This window comes from Bos taurus, chromosome 15 (assembly GCF_002263795.3).
Source record: "Bos taurus isolate L1 Dominette 01449 registration number 42190680 breed Hereford chromosome 15, ARS-UCD2.0, whole genome shotgun sequence".
Taxonomy (NCBI): Eukaryota; Metazoa; Chordata; class Mammalia; order Artiodactyla; family Bovidae; genus Bos; species Bos taurus.
Genome location: NC_037342.1, coordinates 78,244,939 through 78,259,253, shown reverse-complemented (window position 1 = coordinate 78,259,253; position 14,315 = coordinate 78,244,939). Strand labels below are relative to the sequence as shown.

Here is a 14,315-nt window from a genome sequence, read left to right as displayed (position 1 = left end):
TGAAAGCATAAATGATCAAAAATCAGTGTAACTATATAATAGTAACCTTGCAAGTTAATACATATTATTATCTTGCTGCATAGGCATTAAATCTCGCTAGCTACAGTGATAAATAGGTATTTATAGGCTTTATACTCTAATAGAGAGGAAAACTGTCTTAACAGCACAGTTGTACAATTATCTTTAATTATAATTATAATAAAGTTTTTGCAAAAAAGAGAAATCAGCATCAAATTTTAAAATTACTTCTGCATTCTAAGGAAATGGACCCTGATGTCAAAAGACTCCCTTCATGGTGGATGATGTACTTATTTAATATGAGATATGATGTTTCTTCTCCAGAGCTTCTTCATAGCATTAGTTAACTCAGAGTTTCTTAGACTGTAGATTAATGGGTTTAGCATGGGACTTATGACTGTATATAACACACTCAATAATTTGTCAATGGGGAAGGTCTTAGCAGGTCTTGCATTTATGAAAATACAGGGAACAAAGAAGCAGACAACCACAGTGATGTGGGAACCACAGGTCTGGAGGGCTTTCCGCCTCCCTTCCTGACTCAGGTTCTTCAGAGAGTGCAGGATGACTCCATAGGAGATGAGTAAGAGCAGGAACACTATAGTGCAGATCAGTCCCCCATTGGCCAGCACTAAGATGCCAGTGACATAGGTGTCAGTACAGATAAGTTCCAATAAAGGGTACATGTCACACATATAGTGATCAATGACATTTGGGCCACAAAATGGGAGCCAATAAATAGTGCTAAGTTGAATTACTGAGTGCAGAAAACCTCCAACCCAGGACACCACTAGCAACACAACACACACCCTCTGCCTCATGATCACCAAGTAGTGCAAGGGCTTACAGATGGCCACATAGCGGTCATAGGCCATCACCAGCAGAAGGAAGACGCCTGATCCAGCAAAAAGGTGCTCTGCAAACAGTTGGGTCATGCAAGATTCAAAGGATATGTATTTTTCCCCAAATAACAACTCTGAAATCAATCTGGGAGTGATAGAAGTGGAGTAAGTGACATCCATACAGGATAAGCTAGCAAGAAAAAAGTACATCGGTGAGTTCAGGGTCTCACTGACAGCTATAGTCACTATAATAAGAAGGTTGCCCACCAGAGTCAAAAGGTAGATGAACAGGAACAAAACAGAAAGGACTTTCTGCTCCTTTGGATTCTGTGTGAGGCCCAGAAGGACAAAGTACGTTACATTATTTCTTGATTCCATCCAATCTGGACAGGAGATTACTTCACATACTAAAGCAGTTTACTTAAAAAAAAAAAAAAAAAAGAGGGATAACACTTAAAGGGGGAAAATGCTCAAATGTAGAAGAATTTTTATTTATTTATTCATTCATTGGAAGAATGTCAATAGAACATCTATTTGTGTCTAATGTGTCATAGAAATTTTGATTACCAAGTGGAATAAGGCATAGTTGTTTTTTGTTTTTTTGTTGTTTAACCTCAGTGATATGACATGGAACAACAAAAAAATAAAATTCCTGACACATGTATGAAGTTGCATTAAATTCACACATGGCTGAGGAGTCAGAATATAGGAGTATATCAAGTGAGTGTCACAGAAGTCTTTTAAGAGGAAGTAATGCTTAAGATGAGTGTAAAAAATAATTGAAAGTATAAAGAAATAAATCCATGAAAAGGTGCAGCATTTATAAAGACACAAAGTATAATACATGAAACACACTCAAGGTAATACACATAATCAGTGTGGGTAGATGAATGTGTGAATAGATGAATTCCTTGTCCTGAAATGTCTCTAACCTCACTGACACTTCTTTGGTCTGTACGTGGTTATTTCCCTTTTTTGATCAATAAATTAGACTGCAGCAGTCTAATTTTGTATCTCCAGGCCTTACCTTTCCCCTAAATATCAAAAGTTTATTTGCAACATCTCTAATTTTGAAATCCAACTGAATAGCAATTTAATATTTATAAAACATAACTTCTAAATTCTCCACAATAAACATGAGCATTTTCTAAATATAATTTAAAGAGCATTCCTTATTTATCCCATTAAATATTATAATTTTCATGTTAGTGTTCAGAAACAAAATTTCAGTGCTCTTTACTCATTTGTCACTCTCATGAAACTTAAATAAATCGTACTAACCCTACTTTCAGAATATATCACAAATTTGATCATTCCCTACTTCTTAATTTCTTCCTGTTGCACAGTAACAGCCTCCTGCTAAGTCTCTCCACATTCATACTGGCCTCAAAAGTCAGTTCTCCTGCTGCAAACTAAACAGTCCTTTTGAACCTTCTTCTGATAACATCACTCTACTTCTCCAAAATCCTACAGTATATTCCAATCACTCACTCATAGTTTAATAGAACACACTTAATATTTACAGTAGCAAGAACTGTAATCCTTATTTCATAAGTGAAGAACTTAAGGTTCAGAATATCTAATTCATTTTCTCAAGTACACATTTTTAAGTCATATACCTAGAATTGAATTTGTTTGATTGAATGTAAAGTAATTTATTTTCTTATATAAGAAATAAGGTCTCACAACTGTCAGCTTGGTTCCCACTATTTAACGTTAGTCTTACCTTCTGGAGGCTTGTTCAGAACCTGAAGAATAACTTGAAGTTACTCAGAAACACTTGGAATTATTTTTCATCCAGTTTGACAAAGAGGACAAAAGGCCACTCTATTACTTGAGCATATAGTTTATTTGACGGTCCATCCATTTGCTTCATGGAGTCTTCTGATTATTCAGGTCATTTTAAATGCAGTGTAGATTATTTGAAGGCAATTCCACGGTGCACACGCTGAAAAACAAGTTTATTGCTTTGGGAAATATACCAAAATGTCCAGCATATACTACATACACATAGAAGAAATCAACTAGTTATTTGGCAGGGAAATTGTTCAAAAGTAACTTCTTTATTCCTAACTTCAAAAATATAAATAGTATTTGACTGTCCACTTCTTTTCACTCTGTCATATTAACATGACCAAACTAGTTGAGATCTTGAAAGACTTCCCTGTGATTCCTTTTAAGTCAAGCTATAAATCTAAGAATGAGCCACCTTAAAATTTTATGGCAGTTACTAAGCGAATAGCATCTTCTTCCTTTTAGGGGTGAAGATCACAGGCTATTTCACCCCTTCCAGCTGCAATTATCACTGGGTCTTGGAATGTGTCCAAGGCTGATTCTTGTGTAATTAATTCAGTGGGATTTTCCTCAAAGGTTTTAAAGAACATCTATAGGGGGTTCATCGAAAAAGCAAGAGAGTTCCAGAAAAACATCTATTTCAGCTTTATTGACTATGCTAAAGCCTTTGACTGTGTGATGACAATAAACTGTGGAAAACTCTTAAATATATGGAAATATCAGACCACCTGAGCTGCCTCTTGAGAAACCTGCATGCAGGTCAGGAAGCAACAGTTAGAACTGGACATGAAACAACAGGCTGGTTCCAAATAGGAAAAGGAGTACATCAAGGCTGTATATTGTCACCCTGCTTATTTAACTTATATGCAGAGTACATCATGAGAAATGCTGGGCTGAAAGAAGCACAAGCTGGAATCAAGATTGCCAAGAGAAATACCTATAACCTCAGATATGCAGATGACAGCACCCTTATGGCAGAAAGTGAAGAAGAACTGAAGCGCCTCTTGATGAAAGTGAAAGAGGAGAGTGAAAAAGTTGGCTTAAAGCTCAACATTCAGAAAACAAAGATCATGGCATCTGGTCCCATCATTTCATGGCAAATAGATGGGGAAACAGTGGAAACAGTGTCAGACTTTATTTTGGGGGGGCTCGAAAATCACTGCAGATGGTGATTGCATCCATGAAATTAAAAGATGATTACTCCTTGGAAGGAAAGTTGTGACCAACCTAGACAGCATATTAAAAAGCAAAGACATGACTTTGTCAACAAAGTTCCATCTAGTCAAGGCTATGCTTTTTCCAGTAGTCGTGTACAGATGTGTGAGTTGGACTGTAAGAAAGCCGAGCACCAAAGAATTGATGTTTTTGAAATGTGATGTTGCAGAAGACTTGAGAGTCCCTTGGACTGCATGGAGATCCAACCAGTCCATCCTAAAGGAGATCAGTCCTGGGTGTTCCCTAGAAGGACTGATGTTGAAGCTGAAATTCCAATCCTTTGGCCACCTGATGCGAAGAGCTGACTCATTTCAAAAGACTCTGGTGCTGGGAGGGTTTGGCGCAGGAGGAGAAGGGGACGACAGAGGATGAGATGGCTGGATGGCATCACCAACTTGACAGACATGGGTTTGGGTGGACTCCAGGAGTTGGTGATGGACAGGGAGGCCTGGCATGCTGCAGTTCATGGGGTCGCCAGGAGTCGGACGCGACTGAATGGAACTGAACTGATAGGGGCTTTCCTGGTGGCTCAGTGATGAAAAATTGACTTGCCAATGCATAAGATGCAAGTTTGTCCCCTAGTTTGGTTTATGATATGAACATGAACTATAGCATGATAGCCACCGTGTCTGGCTTTAGATACACCTGGGTTTATGAGGTAAATATGTCAATCTAATGAAAAAACAACTAAATTAAAATCTCCATTTTTTAATAATTTTATTTTTAATTTATTTATTTACTTCATATGGAGAATAATTATTTTGCAATATTGTGATAGCTTCTGCTGTATATGTGTGCCCCCTCCCTCCTGAACCCCCACCCCTCCCCACCGATCCATCCTTCCAGGTTGGCACAGAGCACTGGCTTGGGTGCCCTGTGTCTTACACCAAACTCCCTCTGGTTGTCTGTTTTGCACACGGTAAAGGTGTGTGTGTCAATGCTACTCTCTCAAATCATCCCACTCTCTCCTTCTTCCACTGAGTCCAAACATCTGTTCTTTACAACTGTCGCCTTTGCTGCCCTTCACATAGGATCATCAGTACTATCTTTCTAGATTCCATATATATACTTTAATACACAATATCTATTTCTGACTTACTTCATGCTTATAATAGGCTCTAGCTTAATCCACCTCATTAGAACTGACTTAAATGTGTTCCTTTTTATAACTGAGTCATTATTCCATTGGATATATATACTACAACTTTTTTAATCCATTCATCTGCCAATGAACATCTAGGAATCCAATGACATAATTACTAAATTAAAATTTCTATTTTTTATTATTCAATCTGTATTTTATATTGGATTATAGCTGACTAACAATATTAGCTTCAGGTGTTCAGCAAAGTGAGTGAGTTGTATATATACACGTACCTATTATTTTTCAAATTCTTTTCCCATTTAGGTTATTATAGGATGTTGAATAGAGTTCCCTATGCTACATATGGTAGATCCTTGTTGGTTATCAATTTTAAATATGCTAGGGTGTATTGTCAATATCCAAGTATTATATAATCAACTCAACCAACATTGAGTATCTACCATAGGCCAGGCATTGTTCTAAGCACTCAGGATTCATCAAAAACAAAGCAGACCTGAAAGAAGACAGTTTGGAGTCTGAAAATCAGATTTTAGGTGCAAGTTAGCAAACATTTTTGAAGTATTTTGTGCTCCTCCAGACTAGCTCTGATTCCCTGATTATTCAGAGGAGGAGGGCATTTTGAAAGGCATATGAAACTTCCTTCCCTACAGAGCAGTGGGAATATACACCCAGATTACACACCACAGATTGGACTTTGACTCCACTCTGCAGAGGCACCAAAGTGACTGATGAAACACTGAGTGAGGTGGGTTTACCCTCAGAGTGGCAGGGAATAGATTATGCTATGTGGAAGCGTGATGACTTAAATAGAAACTGCAATAAGTCATAGTAAAACAAACATTTGCATTTCAATAAAACTTCAGAACTGTATTACAGCAAACTCTTTTTTGCAATATTCATCACCTAGATTGTTTGTTTGTTTGTTTGTTTTTGGTGTGGCTTTTTTTATGTGTGTGCCTGTGTGGTTTAGCCTGTGGAATTCTAGTTCTCCTAGCAAGGACTGAACACAGGCCCTTGGCAATGAAAGTATGTAATCCCAACTTCTGGACTGGCAGGGAATTTCCAAATTATAACTAATTCTGCCGGTAAATAAAATTTAACTACCAACTGAGTAATACATAAAACTAAGTATAATTTTATAATGGTAAATAATTCTCTATCTGGAACTTGTCTCTGTGTGGCTATATGTTAAAATCAGCATGCTTTTGTTAAGTAGTGTAGAGTTGTCATCAATCATAAAATTCTATTTTCTCTTTTCCATTTTAAAGACAAACTCACTTTTTATTACTGTGATCTTTTCCCAAATTCACTTTTTCATCCCAGAACTTCCTCATAGCATTTTCACGTCTAAATTTCTGAGGGTGAACTGTAACTTTAACAAAGGACTTATTACGATATAAAATGTGCCCAAAGCTCAGGTACAAATGCACAAATAAGCAAGACACAAAAACTAAGGTGACCACAGTGATGTGAGAGTTACAGGTGGAGAGGGCTTTGTATGGAGCAAACTGTTATTAATAGCACAGCTGTATAACAATGATCTTTAATTGGAATGATCATAAACTCTTTGAAGAAAGAGGATTTTTTTCTTTTTAAAGAAAAAATTTATATCAGAATCAAATTTTAAAATGACTTCTGCATTCTAAGGAAATGAAACCTGCTGGCAAATGACTCCCTTCATGGTAGATCATGCACTTATTTAATATGAGATATGATATTTCTTCTCCAGAGCTTCTTCATAGCATGAGTTAGCTCAGAACTTCTTAGGCTGTAGATTAATGGGTTCAGAATGGGGGTTATGACTGTGAAAAACACGCTCAATAATTTGTCAACAGGGAACGTCTTAGGAGGTCTTACATACATGAAAATACAGGGAACAAAGAAGCAGACAACCACAGTGATGTGAGAACCACAGGTCTGGAGGGCTTTCCCCCTCCCTTCCTGACTCAGGTTCTTCAGAGAGTGCAGGATGACTCCATAGGAAACAAGCAAGAGCAGAAACACTATAATGCAGATCAGTCCCCCATTGGCCAGCACTAAGATGCCAATGACATAGGTGTCAGTACAGACGAGTTCCAATAAGGGGTACATGTCACACATATAGTGATCAATGACATTCGGGGCACAGAATGGGAGCCAATAGACAGTGCTAAGTTGAATTACTGAATGCAGAAAACCTCCAACCCAGGACACCACCAGCAGCACAACACACACCCTCTGCCTCATGATCACCAAATAATGCAAGGGCTTACAGATGGCCACATAGCGGTCATAGGCCATCACCAGCAGAAGGAAGACCCCTGATCCAGCAAAAAGGTGCTCTGCAAACAGTTGGGTCAGGCAAGAATTAAAGGATATGTTTTTTCCCCCAAATAACAGCTCCGAAATCAATCTAGGGGTGACAGAGGTGGAGTAAGTGACATCCATACAGGATAAGCTAGCAAGAAAAAAGTACATCGGTGAGTTCAGGGTCTCACTGACAGCTATAGTCACTATAATAAGAAGGTTGCCCACCAGAGTCAAAAGGTAGATGAACAGGAACAAAACAGAAAGGACTTTCTGCTCCTTTGGATTCTGTGTGAGGCCCAGAAGGACAAAGTACGTTACATTATTTCTTGATTCCATCCAATCTGGACAGGAGCTGACTTCACATATTAAAGCAGTTTACTTAAAAAAAAAAAAGAGGGATAACACTTAAAGGGGGAAATGCTCAAATGTAGAAGAATTTTTATTTATTTATTCATTCATTGGAAGAATGTCAATAGAACATCTATTTGTGTCTAATGTGTCATAGAAATTTGATTATCAAGTTGAATAAGGCATAGTTGTTTTTTGTTTGTTTGTTGTTTAACCTCAGTGATATGACACAGTAAACAACAACAAAATAATTCCTGACACGTGTATGAAGTTCCATTAAATTCACACAGGGCTGAGGAGTCAGAATTTAGGAGTATATCAAGTGAGTGTCACAGAACTCTTTCAAGAGGAAGTAATGTTTCAGCTGAGTGTAAAAAATAATTGAAAGTACAAAGAAATAAAGAAAGCCATGAAAAGGTGCAGCATTTATAAAGACACAAAGTATAATACATGAAACACACTCAAGGTAATACACATAATCAGTGTGGGTAGATGAATGTGTGAATAGATGAATTCCTTGTCCTGAAATGTCTCTAACCTCACTGACACTTCTTTGGTCTGTACGTGGTTATTTCCCTTTTTTGATCAATAAATTAGACTGCAGCAGTCTAATTTTGTATCTCCAGGCCTTACCTTTCCCCTAAATATCAAAAGTTTATTTGCAACATCTCTAATTTTGAAATCCAACTGAATAGCAATTTAATATTTATAAAACATAACTTCTAAATTCTCCACAATAAACATGAGCATTTTCTAAATATAATTTAAAGAGCATTCCTTATTTATCCCATTAAATATTATAATTTTCATGTTAGTGTTCAGAAACAAAATTTCAGTGCTCTTTACTCATTTGTCACTCTCATGAAACTTAAATAAATCGTACTAACTCTACTTTCAGAATATATCAAAAATTTGATCATTCCCTACTTCTTAATTTCTTCCTGTTGCACAGTAACAGCCTCCTGCTAAGTCTCTCCACATTCATACTGGCCTCAAAAGACAGTTCTCCTGCTGCAAACTAAACAGTCCTTTTGAACCTTCTTCTGATAACATCACTCTACTTCTCCAAAATCCTACAGTATATTCCAATCACTCACTCATAGTTTAATAGAACACACTTAATATTTACAGTAGCAAGAACTGTAATCCTTATTTCATAAGTGAAGAACTTAAGGTTCAGAATATCTAATTCATTTTCTCAAGTACACATTTTTAAGTCATATACCTAGAATTGAATTTGTTTGATTGAATGTAAAGTAATTTATTTTCTTATATAAGAAATAAGGTCTCACAACTGTCAGCTTGGTTCCCACTATTTAACGTTAGTCTTACCTTCTGGAGGCTTGTTCAGAACCTGAAGAATAACTTGAAGTTACTCAGAAACACTTGGAATTATTTTTCATCCAGTTTGACAAAGAGGACAAAAGGCCACTCTATTACTTGAGCATATAGTTTATTTGACGGTCCATCCATTTGCTTCATGGAGTCTTCTGATTATTCAGGTCATTTTAAATGCAGTGTAGATTATTTGAAGGCAATTCCATGGTGCACACACTGAAAAACAAGTTTATTGCATTAGGAAATATATCAAAATGTCCAGCATATACTACATACACATAGAAGAAATCAACTAGTTATTTGGCAGGGAAATTGTTCACAAGTAACTTCTTTCCTCCTAACTTCAAAAATATAAATAGCATTTGACTGTCCACTTCTTTTCACTCTGTCATATTAACATGACCAAACTAGTTGAGATCTTGAAAGACATTCCTGTGATTCTTTTTAAGTCATGTTATAAGTCTAAGAATGGACCTCCTTAAAATTTTATGGCAGTTACTAAGTGAATAGCATCTTCTTCCTTTTAGGGGTGAAGATCACAGGCTATTTCACCCCTTCCAGCTGCAATTATCACTGGGTCTTGAAATGTGTCCAAGGCTGAATCTTGTGTAATTAATTCAGTGGGATTTTCCTCAAAGGTTTTAAAGAACATCTATAGGGACTCCATCAAAAAAGCAAGAGAGTTCCAGAGAAATATCTATTTCTGCTTTATTGACTATGCCAAAGCCTTTGACTGTGTGATGACAATAAACTGGTGAAAATTCTGAAAGAGAGGGGAATATCAGACTACCTGACCTGCCTCTTGAGAAATCTATATGCACGTCAGGAAGCAACTGGACATGGAACAACAGACTGGTTCCAAATAGGAAAAGGAGAACGTTGAGGCTGTATATTGTCACCTTGCTTATTTAACATATGCAGAGTACATCATAAGAAATGCTGGGCAGGAATAAGCTCAAGCTGGAATCAAGATTGCCAAGAGAAATATCAATAACCTCAGACATGCAGATGACACCACCCTTATGGCAGAAAGTGAAGAAGAACTAAATAGCCTCTTGATGAAAGTGAAAGAGGAGAGTGAACAAGTTGGCTTAAAATTCAACATTCAGAAAACTAAGATCATGGCATCTGGTCCCATCACTTCAAGGCAAATAGATGGGGAAACAGTGGAAACAGGGTCAGACTTTATTTTTTGGGTCTCCAAAATCACTGCAGATGGTGATTGCAGCGATGAAATTAAAAGATGCTTACTCCTTGGAAGGAAAGTTATGATCAACCTAGATAGCATATTGAAAAGCAGAGACATTACTTTGTCAACAAAGGTCTGTCTAGTCAAAGCTATGGTTTTTCCAGTAATTGTGTATGGATGTGAGAGTTGGACTATAAAGAATGCTGAGCACCAAAGAATTGATGTTTTTGAATTGTGGTGTTATGAAAGACTCCTGAGAGTCTCTTGGATTGCAAGGAGATCCAACCAGTCCATCCTAAAGGAGATCAGTCCTGGGTGTTCCCTGGAAGGAGTGATGTTGAAGCTGAAACTCCAGTCCTTTGGCCACCTGATGCGAAGAGCTGACTCATTGGGAAAGGCTCTGATGCTGGGAGGGATTGGGGGCAGGAGAGAAGGCGACGACAGAGGATAAGATGGCTGGATGGCATCGCCAACTCCACAGACATGGTTTTGGGTGGACTCCAGGAGTTGGTGATGGACAGGGAGGCCTGGCGTGCTGCAGTTCATGGGGTCTCCAGGAGTCGGACATGACTGAGTGACTGAATGGAACTGAACTGATAGGGGCTTTCCTGGTGGCTCAGTTATGAAGAATTCACTTGCCAATGCATAAGATGCAAGTTTGTCCCCTAGTTTGGTTTATGATATGAACATGAACTATAGCATGATAGCCACCGTGTCTAGCTTTAGATACACCTGGGTTTAAAAGGTAAATGTGTCAATTTAATTACAAAAAAACTAAATTAATATTTCTATTTTTTAATAATTGTATTTTTAACTTATTTATTACTTCAATTGGAGGATGATAGCCTCTGCTGCATACTTGTGTCCCCTCCCTCCTGAACCCCTCACCCTTTCCCCGCTGATCCACCCCTCCAGGTTGGCATAGAGCACTGAATTGGGTGCCCTGTGTCTTACATCAAACTCCCTCTGGTTGTCTGTTTTACACACGGTAAAGGTGTGTGTTTCAATGCTACTCTCTCAAGTCATCCCACTCTCTCCTTCTTCCACTGAGTCCAAACATCTGTTCTTTACAACTGTCTCCTTTGCTGCCCTTCACATAGGATCATCAGTACTATCTTTCTAACTTCCATATATATACTTTAATACACAATATCTATTTCTGACTTACTTCATGCTTATAATAGGCTCTAGCTTAATCCACCTCATTAGAACTGACTTAAATGCGTTCCTTTTATAACTGAGTAATTATTCCATTGGATATGTATACTACAACATTCTTATCCATTCACCTGCCAATTAACATCTAGGAATCCAATGACATAATTGCTAAATTAAATTTTCTATTTTTTAATATTCAATATTTATTTTATATTGGATTATAGCTGACTAACAACATTAGCTTCAGGTGTTCAGCAAAGTGAGTGAGTTGCACATATACACGTACCTATTATTTTTCAAATTCTTTTCCCATTTAGGTTATTATAGGATGTTGAATAGAATTCCCTGTGCTATATATGGTAGATCCTGGTTGGTTATCAATTTTAAATATACTAGGGTGTATTGTCAATACCCAAGTATTATGTAATCAACTCAACCAACATTGAGTATCTACCATAGGCCAGGCATTGTTCTAAGTACTCAGGATTCATCAATAAACAAAGCAGACCTGAAATAAGTTTGGAGTCTGAAAATCAGATTTTAGGTGCAAGATAACAAACATTTTTCAAGTATTTTGTGCTCCTCCAGACTAGCTCAGATTGCCTGGTTATTCAGGGGAGGAGGGCATTTTATAATATGAAACTTCCTCCCTACAAAGCAGTGGGAATATACACCCAGATTACACACCACAGATTGGACTTCGACTCCACTCTGCAGAGACACCAAAGTGACTGATGAAACACTGAGTGGGGTGGGTTTACCCTCAGAGTGACAGGGAATAAATTATGCTATGTGGAAACGTGATGACTTAACTAGAAACTGCAATGAGTCATAGTAAAATAAACATTTGCATTTCAAAAAAACTTTAGAACTGTATTATAACAAACTCTTTTTTTCAATATTCCATGCCTACATTTTTTGTCTGTCCGTTTGTCTGTTTTGGTGTGGCTTTTTTATGTGTGTGGCTGTGTGGTATACCTTGTGGGATTCTAGTCCTTCTACCAGGGGCTGAACATAGGCCTGGGCAATGAGAGTGTGTAGTCCCAACCTCTGGACTGGCAGGGAATTTCCAAGTCCTAACTAATTCTGACAGTAAATAAAAGTTAACTACCAACTGAGTAATACATAAACCTAAACATAATGTTATAATGGTAAATCACTCTCTACCTGGAACTTGCCTCTGTGTGGCTATATGTCAAAAACAACATGCTTTTGTTAAGTAGTGTACAGTTGTCTTCAATCATAAAATTTTATTTTCTCATATAGATCAATGGAATAAAATAGAAAGCTCAGAGATAAATCCACAGACCTATGGATACATTATCTTTGACAAAGGAGGCAAGACTATGCAATGGACAAAAGACAATCTCTTTAACAAGTGATGCTGGGAAAACTGGTCAACCTCTTGTAAAATAATGAAACTAGAACACTTTCTAACACCATGCAAAAAAAATAAACTCAAAATGGATTAAAGATCTAAATGTAAGACCAGAAACTTAAGACTCCTAGAGGAAAACATAGGCAAAACACTCTCTGACATAAATCACAGCAGGATCCTCTATGACCCACCTCCCAGAGTAATGGAAATAAAGGTAAAAATTAACAAATGGGACCTAATTAAACTTAAAAGCTTTTGCACAATGAAGGAAACTATAAGCAAGTTAAAAAGACAGCCTTCAGAATGGGAAAAAAATAATAGCAAATGAAGCAACTGACAAACAACTAATCTCAAAAACATACAAGCAATTCATGCAGCTCCATACCAGAAGAATAAATGGCCCTATCAAAAAATGGGCCAAAGAACTAAGCAGACATTTCTCCAAAGAAGACATACAGAGGGCTAACAAACACGTGAAAAGATGTTCAGCATCACTACTGTCAGAGAAATGCAAACCTAAATCACAGTGAGGTACCATTTCACACCAGTCAGAATGGCTGCTATCAAAATGTCTACGAACAATAAATGCTGGAGAGAGTGTGGAGAAAAGGGAACCCTCTTACACTGTTGGTGGGAATGCAAACTAGTACAGCCACTATGGAGAACAGTGTGGAAATTCCTTACAAAACTGGAAATAGAACTGCCCATATGACCCAGCAACCCCACTGCCGGGCATACACACCGAGGAAATCAGAATTGAAAGAGACGCATATACACCAGTATTCATCACAGCATTGTTTACAATAGCTAGGACATAGAAGCAACCTAGATGTCCATTGGCAGACAGATGGATAAGAAAGCCATGGTACATATACACAATGGAATATTACTCAGCTATGAAAAAGAATGCATTTGAATCAGTTCTAATGAGGGTGGATGAAACTGGAGGCTATTATACAGAGTGAAGTAAGCCAGAAAGAAAAACACTAATAAAAGATATTGATATATATATATGGAATTTAGAAAGATGGTAACAATGACCCTATATGCAAGACTGCAAATGAGGCACAGATGTAAAGAACAGACTTTTGGACTCTGTGAGACAAGGTGAGGGTGGGATGATTTGAGAGAATAGCATTGAAACATGTACATTACCATATATGAAATAGATCGCCAGTCCAGTGTCGATGCATGAGACAGGGTGCTCAGGGCTGGTGCACTGGGAGAACCCTGAGGGATGGGATGCGAAGGGAAATGGCAGCGGGGTTCAGGATGGGGAACACATGTACACCCTTGGCTGATTCATGTCAAAGTATGGCAAAAACCACTTCTATATTATATAGTAATTTACTATATTGTAAAGTAGTTAGCTATCAATTAAAATAAATAAATATATTAAAAATAAAATAAAAAATGTATTTTCTCTTTTCCATTTTAAAAACAAACTCACTTTTTATTGTTATGATTATTTCCCAAAGACACTTTATCATCCCAGAACGTCCTCATAGCATTTTCAAGTTTAAATTTCTAAGCTTGAAGTTTAAGAAGTTTAACAAGGGCCTTATCATGATATAAAATGTACCCAAGCCTTGGATACAAATGCACAAATAAGCAGGGCACAAAAACTAAGATGACCACAGT

At 37.4% G+C, this 14,315-nt stretch overlaps 2 protein-coding genes across 2 annotated transcripts; both read right to left on the bottom strand.

The window, feature by feature from the left end:
• Window positions 1-308: 308 nt before the first annotated feature.
• On the bottom strand, window positions 309-1,238 carry OR4A47R (olfactory receptor family 4 subfamily A member 47R). The gene has a single exon (NM_001390613.1). The coding sequence runs from the start codon at window positions 1,236-1,238 to the stop codon at window positions 309-311; it is 930 nt and encodes a 309-aa protein (NP_001377542.1).
• A 5,431-nt stretch (window positions 1,239-6,669) lies between these two features.
• Window positions 6,670-7,599, bottom strand: OR4A47T (olfactory receptor family 4 subfamily A member 47T). Its single transcript, NM_001390151.1, has one exon. The coding sequence runs from the start codon at window positions 7,597-7,599 to the stop codon at window positions 6,670-6,672; it is 930 nt and encodes a 309-aa protein (NP_001377080.1).
• Between the last annotated feature and the right edge of the window lie 6,716 nt (window positions 7,600-14,315).